Source organism: Diabrotica virgifera, chromosome 1 (assembly GCF_917563875.1).
Source record: "Diabrotica virgifera virgifera chromosome 1, PGI_DIABVI_V3a".
Lineage (NCBI taxonomy): Eukaryota > Metazoa > Arthropoda > Insecta > Coleoptera > Chrysomelidae > Diabrotica > Diabrotica virgifera.
The window spans coordinates 80,125,852-80,144,773 of record NC_065443.1 but is presented as its reverse complement, the minus strand read 5'-3'; the positions used below and the strand labels follow the sequence as shown (position 1 = coordinate 80,144,773).

General features: G+C 32.0%; 1 protein-coding gene across 5 annotated transcripts in view; it reads right to left on the bottom strand.

Moving 5' to 3' along the window:
• The window catches only part of LOC114327218 (protein argonaute-2), a 149,207-nt gene that overhangs the window by 17,314 nt on the left and 112,971 nt on the right, over positions 1–18,922 (bottom strand). For all 5 annotated transcript variants that reach the window (XM_050657254.1, XM_050657260.1, XM_028275755.2 and 2 more), the window contains one exon: positions 3,036–3,610. In XM_050657254.1, coding sequence (XP_050513211.1) covers positions 3,036–3,610 — 575 coding nt within the window. The remainder of the gene's footprint in view (positions 1–3,035; positions 3,611–18,922) is intronic.

Genomic DNA, 18,922 nt, shown 5'->3' with positions numbered 1-18,922 from the left:
ATTCATAGGAGATTCTCACCAATAGAAAGCTACAGAAAAAAAATTAAACTGATTATTTTTTGATGATTTTAACTTCCAATCGTATAGTAAGATATTTGATCACGTGTTTAATTCTGTCCAATCAGATTAAAATTATACTGAGAATTATCTACTGTAGAAAATTACCGATAGAATTTTTTTAAGTAGATTGTTTCTGTTTAATGGCAACCAGTTTCCTAGTTTTGACAACTGTCACATTTAAGAAAATATCCATAATATACGTATTAAAAAATAATCTTACTAATATCACACATTGCCAGCCAACAAATTTTCGAAAAACTGTCGCATTATTTTCAATCTATTCTCACTCTCTTGTGATATTATACCCGATAATTTTTGATAATTTCCCGTTGTCAAGTATATTACGTCAGATGCCCTTCGTTGCTATGAAAAAATACATTCAGTGACATTAATGACAATTAATGTTTTAAAAATTATAAAAGTGATGACTTTCAACCGTCAAATATTTATAACCACTGTGTGTTTAATTGTACTAATTTGTACTTACATAAATAAATTTGTACATATACAATAAAATTTTGGTTTTGAACAGTTTTATTCATGAAATAATCGCAACAAATTGCACTCGATCTCTAAAATTAATATATAATTTTAGAGCTCTTGTGCAATTACTACTGATAATTCTTTGAAATTTTGACATAATATTCAAAAGTCAAATCAGTAGACAATAACAATAGTTTTGAATCGTCGTCATAGAAACCCATATCGTCGTCATGGTAACAAATTTTATTGAAAATTTGGTTTTGAGAACCTTATCAAAGAACGTATTAATTTGTGCATTTTCACTCCTAAATAAAAATTGATATAACTCTATTTGTTGTGGCTTTTTTCCAAACGTACGGCCCTAGAAAAAATAATGGTCCAAGTCATGCGGGAAAGTATCACTTTGCCCACTAGTTAGGAACATAACTATTTTCTTCGACGGCGTGTATCTTGAAAAGGGATGGCGTTACAAAAATGTTTTATTAAGCAAACTCCAATTAATTTTCCGCTTTTTACCTATCCTAGAGACGGTTTTACCTTTTTTGGAAACACCCTGTATATATATTTATATATATTTATTTTGTTCTCATTGGTTTATTATACAGTGGTTCCACGGATGGTGTGCCCAAGAGAAAAAACTTCTTTATTTTCAATTTTAGCGAAAAATGTCATTCTTGATAAAAAGTTTTGCTAGATCTAAAACCCCATAAAACGAAATAAAATTTAAGTTTTTCAAAACCTGCTTAATTTTGTAGCCAATTTATGTAAATCCCTATACATTTTTGCACTAAGTTCGAAATCGTAACAATAATCTAGTGTTGCTAAGCTACAATGTAGCTAGATGAGTATTTTCCTGAAAGATGGATTGGACGGTATGGACCAATATTTTTTCCGCCCCGATCACCAGATTTAACTATTTTGGATTTCTTTTTATGGGGCTTCTTAAAACAAAAAGTTTACGAAAGAAATCTAAATCATAGATAATATTGAAGATCTGAAACAAGCAATCATTAATGCCGTTAGAGAAATCACCCCAGACATGCCAAGAGCTTATAAAGAATTTAAAAATAGAGTGGAGAGATGTTTTCAAGTTGGTGGAGGCTACTTCGAATAGTTGTTTTTTTATTTACTGCTAGTTTCTATTAATGTTTTAGTTATTGATATTAAAATTTACTATTTTCTTTTTATGGGGATTTAGAACAAGCAAAATATTGATCAAGAATGACAGTTCACAAGACAAATTCTTTGTTGAACGCTTAACATTGTCGAAAAAATGACAATTCGTAAATGATTTATCGGAGTTGACAGTTACTAAGCTACAGCTGGTTCCAAAAAAACTGATACAACTCTTGAAGCGTATTTTGTAGAAAATTGAGCAGTATATTTTGAAGGATAAATACTTATTATTTACATACTGTCACTGTCTCTGGCAAATCTTAAAATTTGTCAGATAACTTATTCTGTTCAACCTCAAAAAATGGCTCCACATGCTGGCAAAGAACTAAAATCAAGAATTGTAACGAAATTAGAAGATGGTCGATGGTCGCTATCTGCCATAGCGAACCATTTTAACGTAAGCAGAACAACCGTTTTTAATATTAATAAAATATGGAGAGAACAAGAAATTCTCGAAAGAAAGCAAGGTTTGGGAAGAGCTCTCTGAAGACAATTTCATAGTTCCTTTCACGCAGATGGGCCACTCTACAAGCTGTTATCAGTGCTGATAAAGAAAATTACAAAATATTAATTTTATTTTTACATACCTAAATTTAGTATAGTTTTGGTCTTCCAGACCCTCGCTTTCTTTCGAGAGTTTCTTGTTCCCTCCATTTTTTATTAATAGAACTGTGGTTCTGCTTATGTTAAAATGTTTTGCTGCCTCTGATAGTGCCCAGTTATCTTTTAATTTGGTTACAATTCTTGCTTTAATATACATATTGTTGAGTTAAGTCGTTTGTTTTATTCCTTAATAATAATCCTTATAAAATGCAGAAATTCAAAATAATATAAAAATTTAGACCTTAATAATTTATTACAATTTATGAATTAACATAATATGTAATCAGTTGTTTGTTTGTTTATTTTCACTGACTTTGACAGCCTGTTATAATAAATATAATATAATGTCAGACCAATCAAATACACTGCTCAAAACAATCAAATCTTACTAAAAGTCGTATCAGTTTTTTTAGGAACCAGCTGTACATTGTAGTTTAGGAACACTAGATTATTGTTTCGATTTCGAACTTAGTGCAAAAATTTATAGAGATTTACGTAAAATTGGCTACAAAATTAAGCAGGCTTTGAAAAACTTGAATTTTATTTCGTTTAATGGGGTTTCAGAACAAGCAAAACTTTTATCAAGAATGACATTTTTCGCTAAAATTGAAAATAAAAAAGTTTTTCCTCTTGGGCACCCCATCCGTGGACACACTGTATTTAACAAGAGTTAAAACTATCACTCTTTAACAAGACTTAAAACTATCACTTACCTAAAAAAGATAATTCTTTGGGGTTTTTGACCTTTATTAGACTCATAAAAGAACTTCAATTGGTCTACCACAATATTCTCCAAATCTTCGATGATCTCCTGTCTGGGTGGTTGCAATCTCCAGCAGATATTGTACTTAAAGGCTTTTGGATCATAAGATGCAGTGACTGCCGCCACACTCGGTATATGTTGCGAATCAGGGCTGGGATGAGTGACGTCAGCGCCCATGATCATGGTTGGTCTATTCAAAATGGGCGGACGGGTAGATAGAAAATGATTAGTACCATTTAACTTGGCATTAACCTTAAGTAAAAGGTTTAACGCCGTTTGAGAATTCATTTTTAACACAGTTCTTACTTTAACACATTGTGTTAAACAGCCTACATTAATCTCAGCTGCTGTTTTAACGTAACTATATTGTGGTCCGCTATTTGGTACGACGACAAAGATTACATCATATTTGCCTTTAACAGATGTGAAGTATTTCTTGATGTCCATATTTCTGTCACCAATTGTACAGAATGGTTGTTCTGCTTCACCAATCTGCATACCGCTTCCGCGTGCTTCTCTAAGTAACTAAAAATGCAAATAAAAAAATAGAGCTATATTGTATATGTACGCAATATAATACCTAAGGAACGCGACAAATATTTTTCATTTTTCAACAAAAGGTTTTTTTTTTTGTAAATTCTAGAAAATCTGTGAATCTCGAAATTCTCGTTTTCTTTTGGGTTTTCGATATTCTCATAAATTTTGTCTTCTTGAAGTTCATTGTTAGACCGTATTCTTGTCCAAACTTTGCTATTCTGTCACCAGCCTCTGAAGAATCTTAATATAGTTCTTTCACTCTAATTTTTATCATGCATGAAATTATTCACGAATTATTTTTCACACTAGGTCTCTTTTTTACTAACAGAAACTAGTACCTATCGCAATATTAAGCCGCTTGTCCATAGAAACCCAATAAGTTAAACAAGGATAAACAATATGGCATGTCGTTGATACCTTGTTTACTATGAATTTTGACGTTTATGATTTTAAGTCACAGTGACATTAGCGCATTTTGTTGGTTATTATTTGAATTTATTGTTTGTAGCGGAACGGTCGAATATTTCGCGAACTAAACATCGGATCGAAAAACTGAAAAATACATGTTCAATAATTTTCAAAAATCTATCTAAGGACACCCAACACCAACTCCCACTACACCCCTTGGAGGTGGGGTGGGGGGTAACTTTAAAATCTCAAAGGGAAACCCCCAGTTTTTCTTGCAGATTTGGATTCGTTACGTAAAAGTAAGCAACTTTTATTCAACACATTTTTTCAACTGTGGATAGATGGCGCTATAATTGGGAAAAACGATTTATCCTGATACCATAGGTAAATTATAGAAACGGTCTAATATCTCGAGAAATACACTTTCAAATGAGAAACCAAAAAATAGGTTTTTAATACTTTTAGAAAACCTATCGAATAACACCAAACATGACCCTCTAACCCACCTCCTTAAGGTGGGGTGGGGGGTAACTTTAAAACCCCCACTTTTTATTGCAGATTCGGATTCGTCATGAAAAATTTATTATTTATTCAAAACATTTTTTAGAATTGTTGATAGATGGCTTTAATTGAAAAAATACGATTTATTAGCGCCATCTATCAGCAATTTTAAAAAATGTTTCGAATAAATGTTTCTTAATTTTTTATGACGAATTCTAATCTGCGATAAAAAGTGGGGGTCGTTATTTAAGATTTTAAAGTTACCCCCCACCCCAGCTCCAGGGGGTGGGTTGGAGGGTCATGTTTGGTGTTTGTCGATAGGTTTTCGAAAAATATTAAAAACCTGTTTTTTGGTTTGTCATTTGGAAGTGTATTTCTCGAGATATTAGACCGTTTCTATAATTTACCTATGGTATCAGGATAAATCGTTTTTCCCAATTATAGCGCCATCTATCCATATTTCGAAAAAATGTCTTGAATAAAAGTTGCTTACTTTTACGTAACGAATCCAAATCTACAAGAAAAACTGGGGGTTTCCATTTGAGATTTTAAAGTTACCCCCACCCCACCTCCAGGGGATGTAGTGGGAGTTGGTGTTTTGTGTCATTGGATAGATTTTTGAAAATTATTGAATACGTATTTTTCAGTTTTTTGATCCGATGATTATTTCGCGAAATATTCGACCGTTCCGCTACTTTTGGGACCCCCTATATACACTCACCGGCACAAAATTCCGCCACCCAAAATTTTTGATTACGTTTGATAATTTATAACTTTATTATTTGTACTCCGATTTTCAAGATTCTTGCACCAGTTGGTAGGTACATGTATTGACATCGTTTGGTATTATTCCGGTAACACAAAAATTTTGCTTGCATTGCATTATACGGGGGTGAATGGAAGTGTTGTATTTCCTCCTAACTTTAAAACATTCTGTGGAAAAATGGAAGGGCTGGTTTTGTTTCATAGTCCTCTCATATTATCCCGGAGGCATCACTAAAATTTTGTTTTTTGAATTATCCGAATATCTCTTTTGATTGACTCATAAAATAGAGGTTGGATTGATAAGATTAGAATGGCCCGCATGCAGCCCAGATCTCAATCCTATTGAGTATTTATGGGATGAATTAAAAAAGCTATTCGCCGTCATCCTAGGCCTCCAGAAAATTTGGTACAGTTATCGGGCTATTCCTGAGGCAAGGATAACACATCTTTATTCGATGCCAAACATATTGCGAGCAGTCGTTGCTGCAAGAGGTGGACATACCCGCTATTGAATTGTTTGGTTTTGTTGTTAATTTTGTTTTGTTTTGTTAATTTTAGTGAGTTTGTTATTTTTAATTAAAAAATCCTTCAAAGCAGTGTTTTTATTTACAGCTCTTACAAGAAAAGAGATATTTGGATAATTCAAAAAACAAAAACTTAGTGGTACTTCCAGGATAATACAAAAGGAGTATGAAACAAAATCAGCCCTCAAAATTTTTCCACAGAATTTTTTAAAGTTAAGAGAAAATACAACGCTTCCATTCACCCCCACATAATGCAATCTAAGCAAAAATTTTTGAAGTTATACTTCTTTACGCGCGATATGAGGGTGAATTTTAATAGGATTAAAACCTTTGATCCCGGCGCAGTCGCATTACAACTTTGTTCTGATTGGATGTTCAAATGACATGACAAAAATTATCCAATATGGCAGCTGTGGGACTGTGGTTTGGTTATGTATGGTTGTTGCGTTTTAAAATTTGTAGGAAGAGAAACAACAAACAAAAAGTTAGTTAATGGTTATACTGCCTTTTTAAATAGTTTTCATATTATATTTTTGGACTTATTATTAACATAGAAGAGATGATTGTTGCATGCCAATGTGAAAGCCCATCAAACTGTGACTAGTATGAGTGCCGCAAAATTACTGATAAAAAACCTATTAGCTCGAAGGCGTAGAGAACTATGGATAACAACAATCAACCGGGACATATTTGAACATAGCCACTTTGCACGATGCAAGTGATTGCGAAATTTATTAGTCGTTATACGGGCTCTGATTGGGTGTTGAAATGATCTGTCGATAATAAATAATTGTTCAATATGAAGGTAAACAAATGTATAATATATTAGTTTTATTGTTGTGAGGACAGAAACAAAAAAGTTTATAATTGTACCTATTTGAACCTACCAAAATACATAGTATGTAATACTTTTATTTACATAATTTGATTACCATCAAAATTTCTATCAATATTCACCTAATATATTGTTTTCTTACTCTATGTTTTGTTGTATTTTTTCAATTCTAAATCATTTCAATTCAAAATCAAAATAATTTGATTTACATAATTCAAAAATGTCAAAAGTTTAATCCGTTTAGTTAGTCGATCTTCGCACATAATGACACACTGTCTCCGTGGCGAAGCGTTTAATGCGAGTGAACCCCAATACAACGCCAATACCAGCCGCGCTGGTAAGTTGGTTCGAATCTCAATAGAAACTTTTATTTTTTTATTTTTTTTTATACATTTTATGATTGTAAGTATATTTATTATATAATTTTATTTTCAGAAAATACGTATTTAGTTAAAAAAATTTCCGACAATTAATGTTCAGAAATCATTTGTGGCATCTTTAATGTGTTTGTGTGTGTTTTATTCTTTTATTATTTTAATTTTTGGCACTGTTTTAATAAAAATGTTTGAGAAGTAGTAAGTATAAATTAGTTTAATATTTAAATAAAATATAAATAAAAAGTACATTAATTTCGTTTATAATCATATAATCATATAATAGAAGTATAACTTCTTACGTGCGTACAAAGTACACACACATTCTTTTTTTGTTATCGGAATAATAAAAAACGACATCAATAAATACATGTACCTACAAACTGATGCAAGAATCTTAAAAAAAAAATCGAAGTACAAATAATAAAGTTATAGATTGTCAAAATTAATCAAAAATTTTGGGTGGCGGAATTTTGTGCCGGTGAGTGTATATAATAATATTATAATTTCCTTGTTTGTATTTATGAACATAATACTTAAATTATGATAAATAAGGACGGTTTATTTATTTTTCATGGCTCCTTATTTTTCTGCAACTGATTGGCTTCTGAGGCATCGATTTATGAGCGTGGCTGTAGTTCTGTCGAATGGAAACTTATTTGCTTATTTTCGAGATTACTGTTTAACTTTTTGTTTTTTTATTTATTTATAACCGTTCTATATTTATCTTTACACTAGTAATAGTCGGTATGATGTTCAAGCTGTTTAATATTAATATTAAGTCCATAAATCTTCTCAATAGTTTTTTTTTCTATTTAATGTTTATTAGGCAATCTGTTACAACATATAACAATAGGAACATTTTATCTGTGAAAAAATGACATGAGATTGTGACCAGCACCACAGATCTCTATAGAGATAATATTAAATTACTGTATGTACACACATTAACTTAGCTACTGTAACAATATTAATGTCTGTGGGGTAAATCTACTGGTGTCTCTCTTTAACCGTTTTGTTTCCTGACTGTTGTCTAACAAATTAATTTCAAGCACATTCGCGTGGCTTTCAAAACGTACGATGTATTTTGCACTTAACTCCACTATCACTTCACTGACGGTTTTCGTTTCCAGATCATTGTAAATATCCCTGTTAGTAACAAACCACGGAGCATCGATTATTGAACGTAACACCTTGGACTGGAATCTCTCAATTATGGATACATTCGACTTGGATGCTGTTCCCCAGAGCTGCAGACCATATGCCCAGACTGATTTGAATATTGTGTTGTATACTAGCAGTTTAGTTCTTCTCGTGAGCTTAGACTTACGCCCTAGAAGCAAATAATGCTTACTAAATTTTATGTCCAGTTGTTTACGTTTGTTCCATATATGGGTTCTCCAGGTTAATCCCCTGTCCAAATGCATACCCAGATATTTTACAGAGGTAACTGAGGGAACTACCTTATTATTTATTGTTACTGTAGGTTATTGTCACTGTGACATTTTGTAAAAACAATATGGTTTGATTTTTGTTCAATCAATTTAATTCTCCAATTTTGTGCAATGTATTTATTTGATTTAATACTCTCTGGAGTTTTGCAGCAGCCTCGACGGGATTTTTGTGTACTGCTAGGATTTCAGTATCGTCTGCAAAGGTGGTGGTCGTTGTATCACGATTTGTGGGTAAGTCGGCTGTGTAAACCAGATACAGTTGTGGTCACAGAACGCTTCCTTGAGGTACCCCTGATCTCAATAGTGAAAACAGATTAAACACTTCAAAAATTTTTTTCCTTATATGGTATTATACGGGGGTGAATGGAAGTGTTGTATTTTTTTCTAACTTTAAAAAATTCTGTGGAAAAATTGGAGGGCTGATTTTGTTTCATACTCCTTTTGTAGTATGCTGGAGGTATCACTAAGGTTTTTTTTTAATTATCCGAATATCTCCTTTCTTGTAAGAGCTGCAAATAAAAACACTGCTTTGAAGGTTTATTATTATTAAAAATATTAAACGCACTCAAATTAACAACAAAACAAAACAGTTCAATAGCGGGTATGTCCAACTCTTGCAGCAACGACTGCTCGCAATCTGTTTGGCATCGAGTAAAGATGTGTTATCCTTGCCCGGGGAATAGCCCGATATTCCTCTACCAGGGCCATAACTGTACCAAATTTTCTGGAGGCCTAGGATGACGAAGAAAAGAATAGAAGAATAGAAGAAAAGAATAGAAGCGTTCGAAATGTGGTGTTACAGAAGAATATTGAAAATTCAGTGGGTTCAAAGGATTACCAATGTTGAAGTGCTACGACGTTTAAATAAGGAGTTAGAAATTATGAAAAGTATAAAAACTAGAAAACTGGAATATTTGGGTCACATTACCAGAGGAGAAAAATATGAGTTGCTGAGAATTATTATGCAAGGAAGGATCCAAGGAAGAAGAGGCATAGGAAGAAGACGCATCTCCTGGCTGAGGAACCTTAGAGAATGGTTTAACTGTAGTTCATTACAACTATTCAGAGCAGCAGCCAACAAAGTGACCATAGCCATTATGATATCCAACCTCCGATAGGAGAGAGAACTTTAAGAAGACGAAGGATGACGGCGAATAGCTTTTTTAATTCATCCCATAAATCCTCAATAGGATTAAGATCTGGGCTGCGTGCGGGCCATTCTAACCTTATCAATTCAACCTCTGTCAATTTTATGAGTCAATCAGTGTTTTTATTTACAAAAAATGGTACAGCTCTTACAAGAAAAGAGATATTCGGATAATTCAAAAAACAAAATTTTAGTGATGCCTCCGGGATAATATGACAGGACTATGAAACAAAATCAGCTCTTCCATTTTTCCACAGAATTTTTTAAAGTTAGGAGAGAATACAACGTCGAAAAAAAAATCATTTTAAGACGGCTGATTCTTTCATATAGTGTTCCCGATGCTTCCTCGAACACCGTACCGGCCATCTGGCTACTGATACAGGTTGCGTTCATTACTGCGCAGCACACTTGTACAGGTAAACATATCGAATTTAAAATTATTGTAAGACGAAAAATTGTTGTTGTCATTACTTTTTAAACATTATTAGAAATATGAACTGTAATTGCCAGACATTTCTGTGGTTTAAAAAGTAATAACAAAAAAATGTTTCGTCCTAAAATATTTAAATTCAATATACAGGGTGATTGATGAGTGTTATAAAGCTCAGTAGATCCGCTATAGTAATAGATAGCAATAAAAGTTAATAATAAAAATTGTGGCCAACTGTCAGTTTCACATTACGAAATTAGTTAGATAATTACAGGGTGTTCGATAACATAGTGGCAGACCAAACTTATGTTTTTTTTTTAAATAGAACACCCTATATTTTATTTTATATTCGAAATCCTCTTAACTTCCCCATCACAAAAATATAAAGGTTTGTTATGTTATATAGAGCTTTTACAAAGTTATAACCAATTTTTTATGAAAATCGTAACAAGTTCAGCTCCCTGTATAAATAAAAAAAGCACAACAGCGATGGTTTATTGGTGCCATATTTTTTTGTTGATTGTGAAAATTTTTAAGAATTGTTAATATTGCTAATTTTCCTTATATCGAATACAGGGTGAGTCAAAACGCAAGTACATTCTTTTCTCAGAAATTTTAAATGTAACACCCTGTATTTTATATTACTATCGAAAAATATCATTACCGTACTTTAATTTTTGTATAATATTCCCTATGCCTAAATTTGTTAGTTTTTGAGATATTTTCATTTTTCAGAGCAAGTTATTAATTAGGGTGTTCTATTTAAAATTACTGTGAAAATAATGTACTTGCGTTTTGACTCACCGTGTATTCGATAAAAAGAAAATTAGCAATATCAACCATTTTTATAAATTTTGACAATCAGCAAAAAAATATGGCACCAATAAACCATTGCTGTTGTGCTTATTTTTATTTATACAGGGGGCTGAACTTCTTACGATTTTCATAGAACATTGGTTATAACTTTGTAAATACCCTGTATAACATAACAAACCTTTACATTTTTGTGATGGGGAAGTTAAGAAGATTTCGAATATAAAATAAAATATGGGGTGTTCCATTAAAAAAAAAACAAAAGTTTGGTCTGCCACTATGTTATCCAACACCCTGTAACATTCTAACTAATTTTTTAATGTGAAGCGCAAAGTTAGCTACAATTTTTGTTATTAACTTTTATTGCTATCTATTACTATAGCGGATCTACTAAGCTTTTTCACACTAATCAATCACCCTGATTTTGTGTTTACCTGTACAGGTGTGCTGCGCAGTAGGGTGTATCACAAAAATTTTTTTTATTATTTAATTTTTCAAGTTGATAAAAAGTTGTTACTACCATCATAGATCTACCAAAAAAAATCTTTTTGAATTCCAACAATATTTAAGTCTCCCGGAATGTAGAAAAAGTTTATAATTTTTTGTAAAAAAATACGTTTTTGAAAAAATAATTTACACAGTTTATAAATAGGGAACTTGCATAAATTTTTAAATTCGAAAAAAATGTTATAAATCACAACAGAACATAATTTAAAACATGTATCAAAGATAAAAAAGTTTTGTTTGTCTTTCGTTTGGCCCCTAAAGACGATTAAAAATTCAAATTAAAACAGGTGGTCCAAAACGCATAGTGACGTCATATAGTTGTGCATGTACATTCTGCACCAACAAAGTAAACAAAATTGTATATAATTTTAAATTAGACACTATAAACGTCAGTAGAAAATACAGTTATGTAACGTCACAAGCGTTTTTGATCGTTTGAACTATTTTACATTGCCTAAGGGTTCTTCTAAACCAAGGCCAGAAAACAGAAAAAAATATATAGATTTTAAATTATCTTCTAAGTTATTATGAGGTTTTACCGCGTGAAAGTTTGGAAATATTATTTTTAAAGGAAACTAAATAATATTACGTAATAAAAAAATGTGTAAGTTCCCTCATAGGTTTGGCATTCGTTTTGACACTGACACTAAGTTTTATAAATATATTTGATAATTTCTATTTCTGATATATTTGAGTGTTTTTAAGATATATTTTTTAAAATGACCGAAGAGGGTTTGTGTAAAGGGCAGTCTGATAACTTACCTATAGTTGATATGTGTATGGTGGCTACATATTTTCAAAAGAGTGAAAATTTTTCCGTCGGAGAAGTTCGGGGAGTTAAAGCAGATAAGTAAGTACATATATTATGTATATTATACTCCCATTATACCTACTAATTTTATACTGTGATTTTATTCTGATTATTATTCTCATAATTATTTAACGATAAAACTTAGTAGGTACACACTTCCTATTAAGTATAGTGATAAAAAAATGTCATTACAATATAAATATTTTCCCATATTTCGCGACGATGCTGTGGCCAAATACCCAAGTAGGTGGAGGCCAATAAACTAAAGAAGAAGAAGAAGAAGAATATACTTACATATAACCCTCCCACATCACTGATATAACCATATAAAAAACTAATGTAAAACTATGTGACGTCACGGGCCGTCTGAACTACTTTAAAATAAAGAAGACTTTAAATTTGTATTTCTAAGTTATTATGAGTTTTTGAAGCGGGAAATTTTGGAAATCTCATTTTTATACAAAACTGAACATTATTATGTAATAAAAAAGAAATGTGCAAGTTCCCCATTACAAATGATGTAATCAAGTTAAAAAATGTGTATTTTTACATTTAATTTATCCATAGTAAACATTTTGGTTCTGAGTTAAATTATTTAGGTAACCCGGAATTACCCTAAATATATCACAATTTTCATATTTAATTCAAGTTTGACATGAATCAGAAACAGGAAAAAAAAATTCTAATACAATCATTACAGTGCTGTATTTTAATGCAATGGGTCAATGAGACGGGCAGCTGGCACTGACTTGTGAGTCACCGGATGTCTGGCGTCTGGCTCCCCTCCACCACTCACTCACACCCTTTGTTTCTGTTAGCCACTCCACCGTGCAATCTGACAGCACGTGGTTTGCGCGTTATTACATGTATTTCAGTGTGTTTTGTTTAGTGTGTGTCGTTTATGACTTGTGAATTCCGTGTGGTTTTGTTGTTTTTCTATCATGAGTAAAAAGACAAACACTATAACAACGAGGAAATGCACTGAAGCTCCTATAGTCGGACAGCCTCTTGACATTAGTGATATTAATGTTTTACCTACTAAAAGTGACCTGCTGAGGTATTTTGAATGGGTGAGAAATCAGAAATCAGTTGAAATCTGAAGGATGCTACCAACCACAGAAAAAGTTAATTGCAATGCGAGTGACACATAAGTTAGAGCAAATTTGGAAAAAATCATCAATACCTGTTTCATCTACTAACAATATTGTTTTTACGATTCTACAACTGCATGAGAGGTGTGAAAAGATTAAAAAATCTTCAGGTTGTACAAAAAATGCCAAGAGTTTTAAAGTTGCAGTTGAAAAGTTTAGATCTGACATTGATAATAGTCTTTTTGATATTTGTTCATGCAAATGTAGTGAACTAGACAAATGTTTGTGCCCAGCTCCAAGGAAAGTACCAAAATTAGAACATGCATTCTTGACAGACCAACGGAACTTGAGGATGATGATTATTGGAGGTATTGACCAAGCAGAGACTAAAAAAATTGAAAAACGAAACAAACGGAAGGAAAAGTCCCTGCAATCTAAATTAAGTAGGAATGTGGAACTAACTACTCCACCTGATTTAATAAATGTGGATATTCTTAGTAGTGACTCTGATGATGAATCCATGGAAGAAGAATCAAGTAGGCCTGATGAAAAAGTTCAAGGTTCTAAAATAACTCTTTTAAGAAACAAAATTGAAAGTCTAAGCGTGAAAGTAAAACAAGGCCTGCCAGTGAATCTGTCATTATTTTCTAAGGCATGTGATCGCAAAGGCATTTAAAACAGAGCATTTGCTCAACTAGCAAGTGCTCTTCTTCAAGATTTGAATGTCATATCACCAGAAAACCAAGCCGCAGTTATTGACAAGTCCAAGATTTTTCGTGAAAGGTTAAAGTACCGCCGAAGTATTAATTCAACTCGCACAAACGAAATAATTGCTCTTTACTTCGATGGTAGGAAGGATGAAACCATAATCAAAGAAATTGTACGTGGGAAATCTGTCCGTAAAACCATACAAGAAGAACACATATCTTTGGTCGAGGAACCAGGTTCAGCATATTTCGGTCATGTAACTCCAAACAGTGGATCTGCGAAAGATATGGTATCATCAATATTAAGTTACATGAGTGATAACTCCATTGATAACTCAAATATCAAAGCGCTTGGATGTGATGGTACGGCAACGAATACTGGAACATCGCAAGGAGCAGTTTTGTTGTTTGAACGCGCATTGAAACATCCGGTCCAAGTAGTAATATGTATGTTGCACTTAAACGAATTGCCTCTGAGAAAAGTTTTTGTTGCTCTTGACGGTCCAACCACAGGACCAACATCATTCAGTGGGCCAATAGGCAAAGGTTTGACCAACTGCCAAGACTTCCCGGTTGTTAATTATGACAAAATAGATAGCACCTTCCCAGAAGTCCATAGTAAAGACTTAAGTACGGACCAGAAATACCTTTGGGATATATGTCAGGCTGTAGTCAAAGGTGAATGTCCCTCCGAGTTGGCCAGTAGAAACCCCGGAAGCTTGTCCCACGCCCGGTGGCTGACATTAGCAAATAGAATCTTACGTCTGTATATTTCAACTATTGAACCAACCCCACAACTTAGAAAGCTTGCTGAGTTCGTCATGAAAGTCTATGCTACCTCATGGTTTACCATAAAATGTCGTCCTAAAATTATCCACGCATCACAACACTTTTTCTTCATCGTACAGTGCACCAAGTTTTTAGACAGTGAACTGAAGGCTGTGGCTCAGTCTTCCTTGCAAAGAAACGCCTTTATGGCTCATCCTGAACACATCCTTTTAGTGATGTTGTTTGACTCTCGAAAACATATAAGAGCTTTGGCAGGCAAACGGATAGAAAAAGCTCGACAGACAGAAACAAGGGCACATCGAGTCTTCAAACCACCACAAGTTAATTTTGAGGCAGAAGACTACATCGATCTCATTGACTGGCAATCCACCACAGTTACAGAACCACCACTTATAGCTGACTTCAGCAAAGAAGAGATTGAGATGATTGTTAATTCAGGAAGCAGTGATAGAAAAGAGTTCAAAATACCACTTCACACTCAAGCGGTAGAACGAGTTGTAAAGAAAGTTACTGCAGCTTCTAAGCACGTTTGTGGTGTTCAAGAACGAGAAGGCGTTATAAGATCAAGATTATTGGACAGAAAGTAACTTCCTAAGTTTGAAACTAAGCGACAGTACACATCTGCTACAGCTGTATTGCAAAAATAAATTACAGGTAAGATTTATTTCATACTTATTTAGGATTACATCACAGCATTCTATTTGAATAGTAACTTAGTATTAGTACTATAATTACAATCTGACATTTGCCCTAACAAATTCCCTTGGTTCCAGATCGAAGAAGCATTACAATACCTGTGGCTTTGAAGGCTAACTGGATTTGTTTAGCCAACATCCTTCAAGATGAAATAAAGAACCATTTTAAAGATTTTTCTTTGTCAACTTTTTATCTGTAATCTTTAAGTAAAATTTTGTATTTCTTTAATAAATTTCGTACCTCGATTTTTCGTTGTTACAATTGAGATTTTCATAAAGATTCCGGGTGACTTTATGCTTAGTTACATATATTATCCTAATTTTTATTGTTCACTGTTATCACGTACTTAATATTTTTTAAGTTGACAATAAAAATATAAAATTTAATTTTCAATAAAAAAAAAAAGATGAAAAATCGTGTTTTTGAGAAAAAATTCTAAAGTTTAAGTCGATTCCGGGAGACCTAAATATGTTTTAATTAAAACAAAACTTTTTTTCCCTGAAAGAGTAATGTAAGAGGCAACTTTTTATCAACTTGAAAGTTTGAATTTTTTTTAAGTTGACAATAAAAATATAAACTTTAAAAAAAGATAAAAAATCGTGTTTTTGAGAAAACATTCTAAAGTTTAAGTCGATTCCGGGAGACCTAAATATGTTTTAATTAAAACAAAACTTTTTTGCCCTGAAAGAGTAATGTAAGAGGCAACTTTTTATCAACTTGAAAGTTTGAATTTCGAAAATTCATTATTTGAGTATTTATTATGATACACCCTATTGCGCAGTAATGAACGCAACCTGTATCAGCAGCCAGATGGCCGGTACGGTGTTCGAGGAAGCGTAGGGGACAATATATGAAAGAATCAGCCGCCTTAAAATGATTTCTCGAAAACGTTGCTGGCTCTTAGACCAATAGCTTCTGATAATTTTCTTTGATTATGTAATGTTAAAATCAGTTAGGCCACTCTAGCTCTCATGACCTCAAATAATAAAGTTATAAATTGTCAATCCTAATCAAAAATTTTGGGTGGCGGAATTTAGTGCCGGTGAGTGTATATTTTCGGCTAAGATGACCGTGTCATCCGCATATCTAATGTTGTTATTGGAAACTCCATTTACCTTTATCCGATTTGTTTCACCCGCGGAATTTGTCTGCCCGCGTCAAATGTGCTTTGTCACATGAGCTGTTTAGGCAACGTAATAGTCTGGGCTGATTATCGGAGAATAGGTCATTTTTGGGAAAAGTTATTTACCAGCAATTTTATTGCTGGAATCGAATTATAAGATCCTATATATTAATAATATAGTTATGCAAAGTCCTCAGATAGTGTGCTACTTTTTTTATAAACAAAATGGCGCCCGAAAATCGTGTTTTTTTTTTCGATTATTGCTCTATAACTCCGAAGATTTTAACTTTACAACAAAAACACCCAAATAAAAATTCACCGTGATTAAATTCTGCATAGAGACGTATTTTTCTTGATCTGCTCCGACGAAAATTTTCCTCGGAAAATGCTGGTTTTCCCAACAAAATCTTTAATTTTCAAATAAAGTTTTAGATAAATAATATAATTATCTACCAATAATTAAATAATTTGGTGACTTAAAAGCCTTCTTGGTTTAGATTATAGTTCCAGAAGCTGGTGAAAATTAAACTAATATTTTAGCAACAATTCAGTTGTTAATTAATAATTTACAGTCGCAATAATAACCCAAAATAATTATGATACACTGATCAAACTTTGAAATCTTATAAATATGAGATGTCTATTTAACATTTTGTCGACAAAATATAATTTTTTTATTTTTTTGCAAAATCTTTAAATGTTTAAAAAAAATACTTATAAACAAATTAACGTTTCTCAGAAAGTTTTTATTATATTATAATTTTAAAAAATAGCTAAAATGCGTATTTCAAATATCTTGAAAATTAATGCTTTAAAACTTTTTTGCAACCATTTGCAAAAAAGTTATGAAACAGCAAAGTAAACATACGATTACTACGGTGTTTATAATTTGTTTTTAATTCTTTCAAAGCGTAGAAGTGAGTTTAAAGTACAAACTAATTATTTACAAAAAAATATCGATTATCAGTTTAATGGTTATATTTTAATTAAAGATTATAAATATATTTTTTTGTAATTTACACGCGTGAAAATAGACTAATACAGTACTGTAGCTAAAATGTTCACTCGGAGCGACGACCGGCCGCGCAACGTACACTTTTAATAAATAATGTATGCTGCGTGTCAGTAGCTTCGAGTGAACATTTTAGCTCCGACTCTGTATCAAGCCTACTTTTGCGCTAAAAATTACAAAAAAAAAATATTTTTAATCTTTGATTAAAATATAACCATTGCACTAATTTTTGACATTCTTTGTGAGTAATTAGTTTGTACCATAGACTCACATTTAAGCTTTGAAACAATTAAAACAAATTATAAACAACGGAGCAATCGTATATTTACTTTGCTGTTTCATAACTTTTTTTGCAAATGGTTGTAAATTTTTTTTAAAGCATTCATTTTCAAGACCTATGAAATACGCATTTTAAGCATTTTTTAAAATTAGAATATAATAAACAATTTCTGAGAAATGTTAATTTGTTTATAACAATTTTTTTTAAATATCTAAAGATTATGCAAAAAAATGAAAAAATTTATATTTTGTCGACAAAATATTAAATAGGCATCACACCTTTATAATCTTTCTAAGTTTGATCAATGTCTCATGATTATTTTGGTTGTTATTGCGATTGTAAATTGTTAATTAACAATTGAATTGTTGCTAAAATATTCGTTTCATTTTCACCGACTTCTGAATTTATACTCTATACCAAGAAAGCTTTTATTTCACCAAGCTATATAATTATTAATAAATAATTACTGGCCCAAAAAATTTATTTGAAAATTCGAGGTTTTGTTGGGAAAACCCACATTTTCCGAGGAAAATTTTCGTCGGAGCAAATCGGGAAAAGCGTGCCACTATGTAGAATTAAATTGGGGTGAATTTTTATCCGAGTGTTTTTGGTGTAAAGCTAAAATCTTAGATATAGAGCAATAATTGAAAAAAATACGATTTGTCGGCGCCATTTTGTTTATAAAAAAAGTAGCACACTATCTGCGGACTTTGCATATCTATATTAATAATATATAGGGTCTTATAATTCGATTCCAGCAATAAAATTGCTGGTAAATAACTTTTCTTTGTACTTTACTAATTACACCAGCGTATTATAACTATTTTTTTTTTCGAAATTTAAAGATTATGCAAAAAAAAGAAAAATTTATATTTTGTCGATAAAATATTAAATAAGCATCTCATCTTTATAATCTTTATAAGTTTGATCAATGTATCATTATTATTTTGGTTATTATTGCGATCGTAAATTGTTAATTAACAATTGAATTGTTGCTAAAATATTCGTTTAATTTTCACCGGCTTCTGGAATT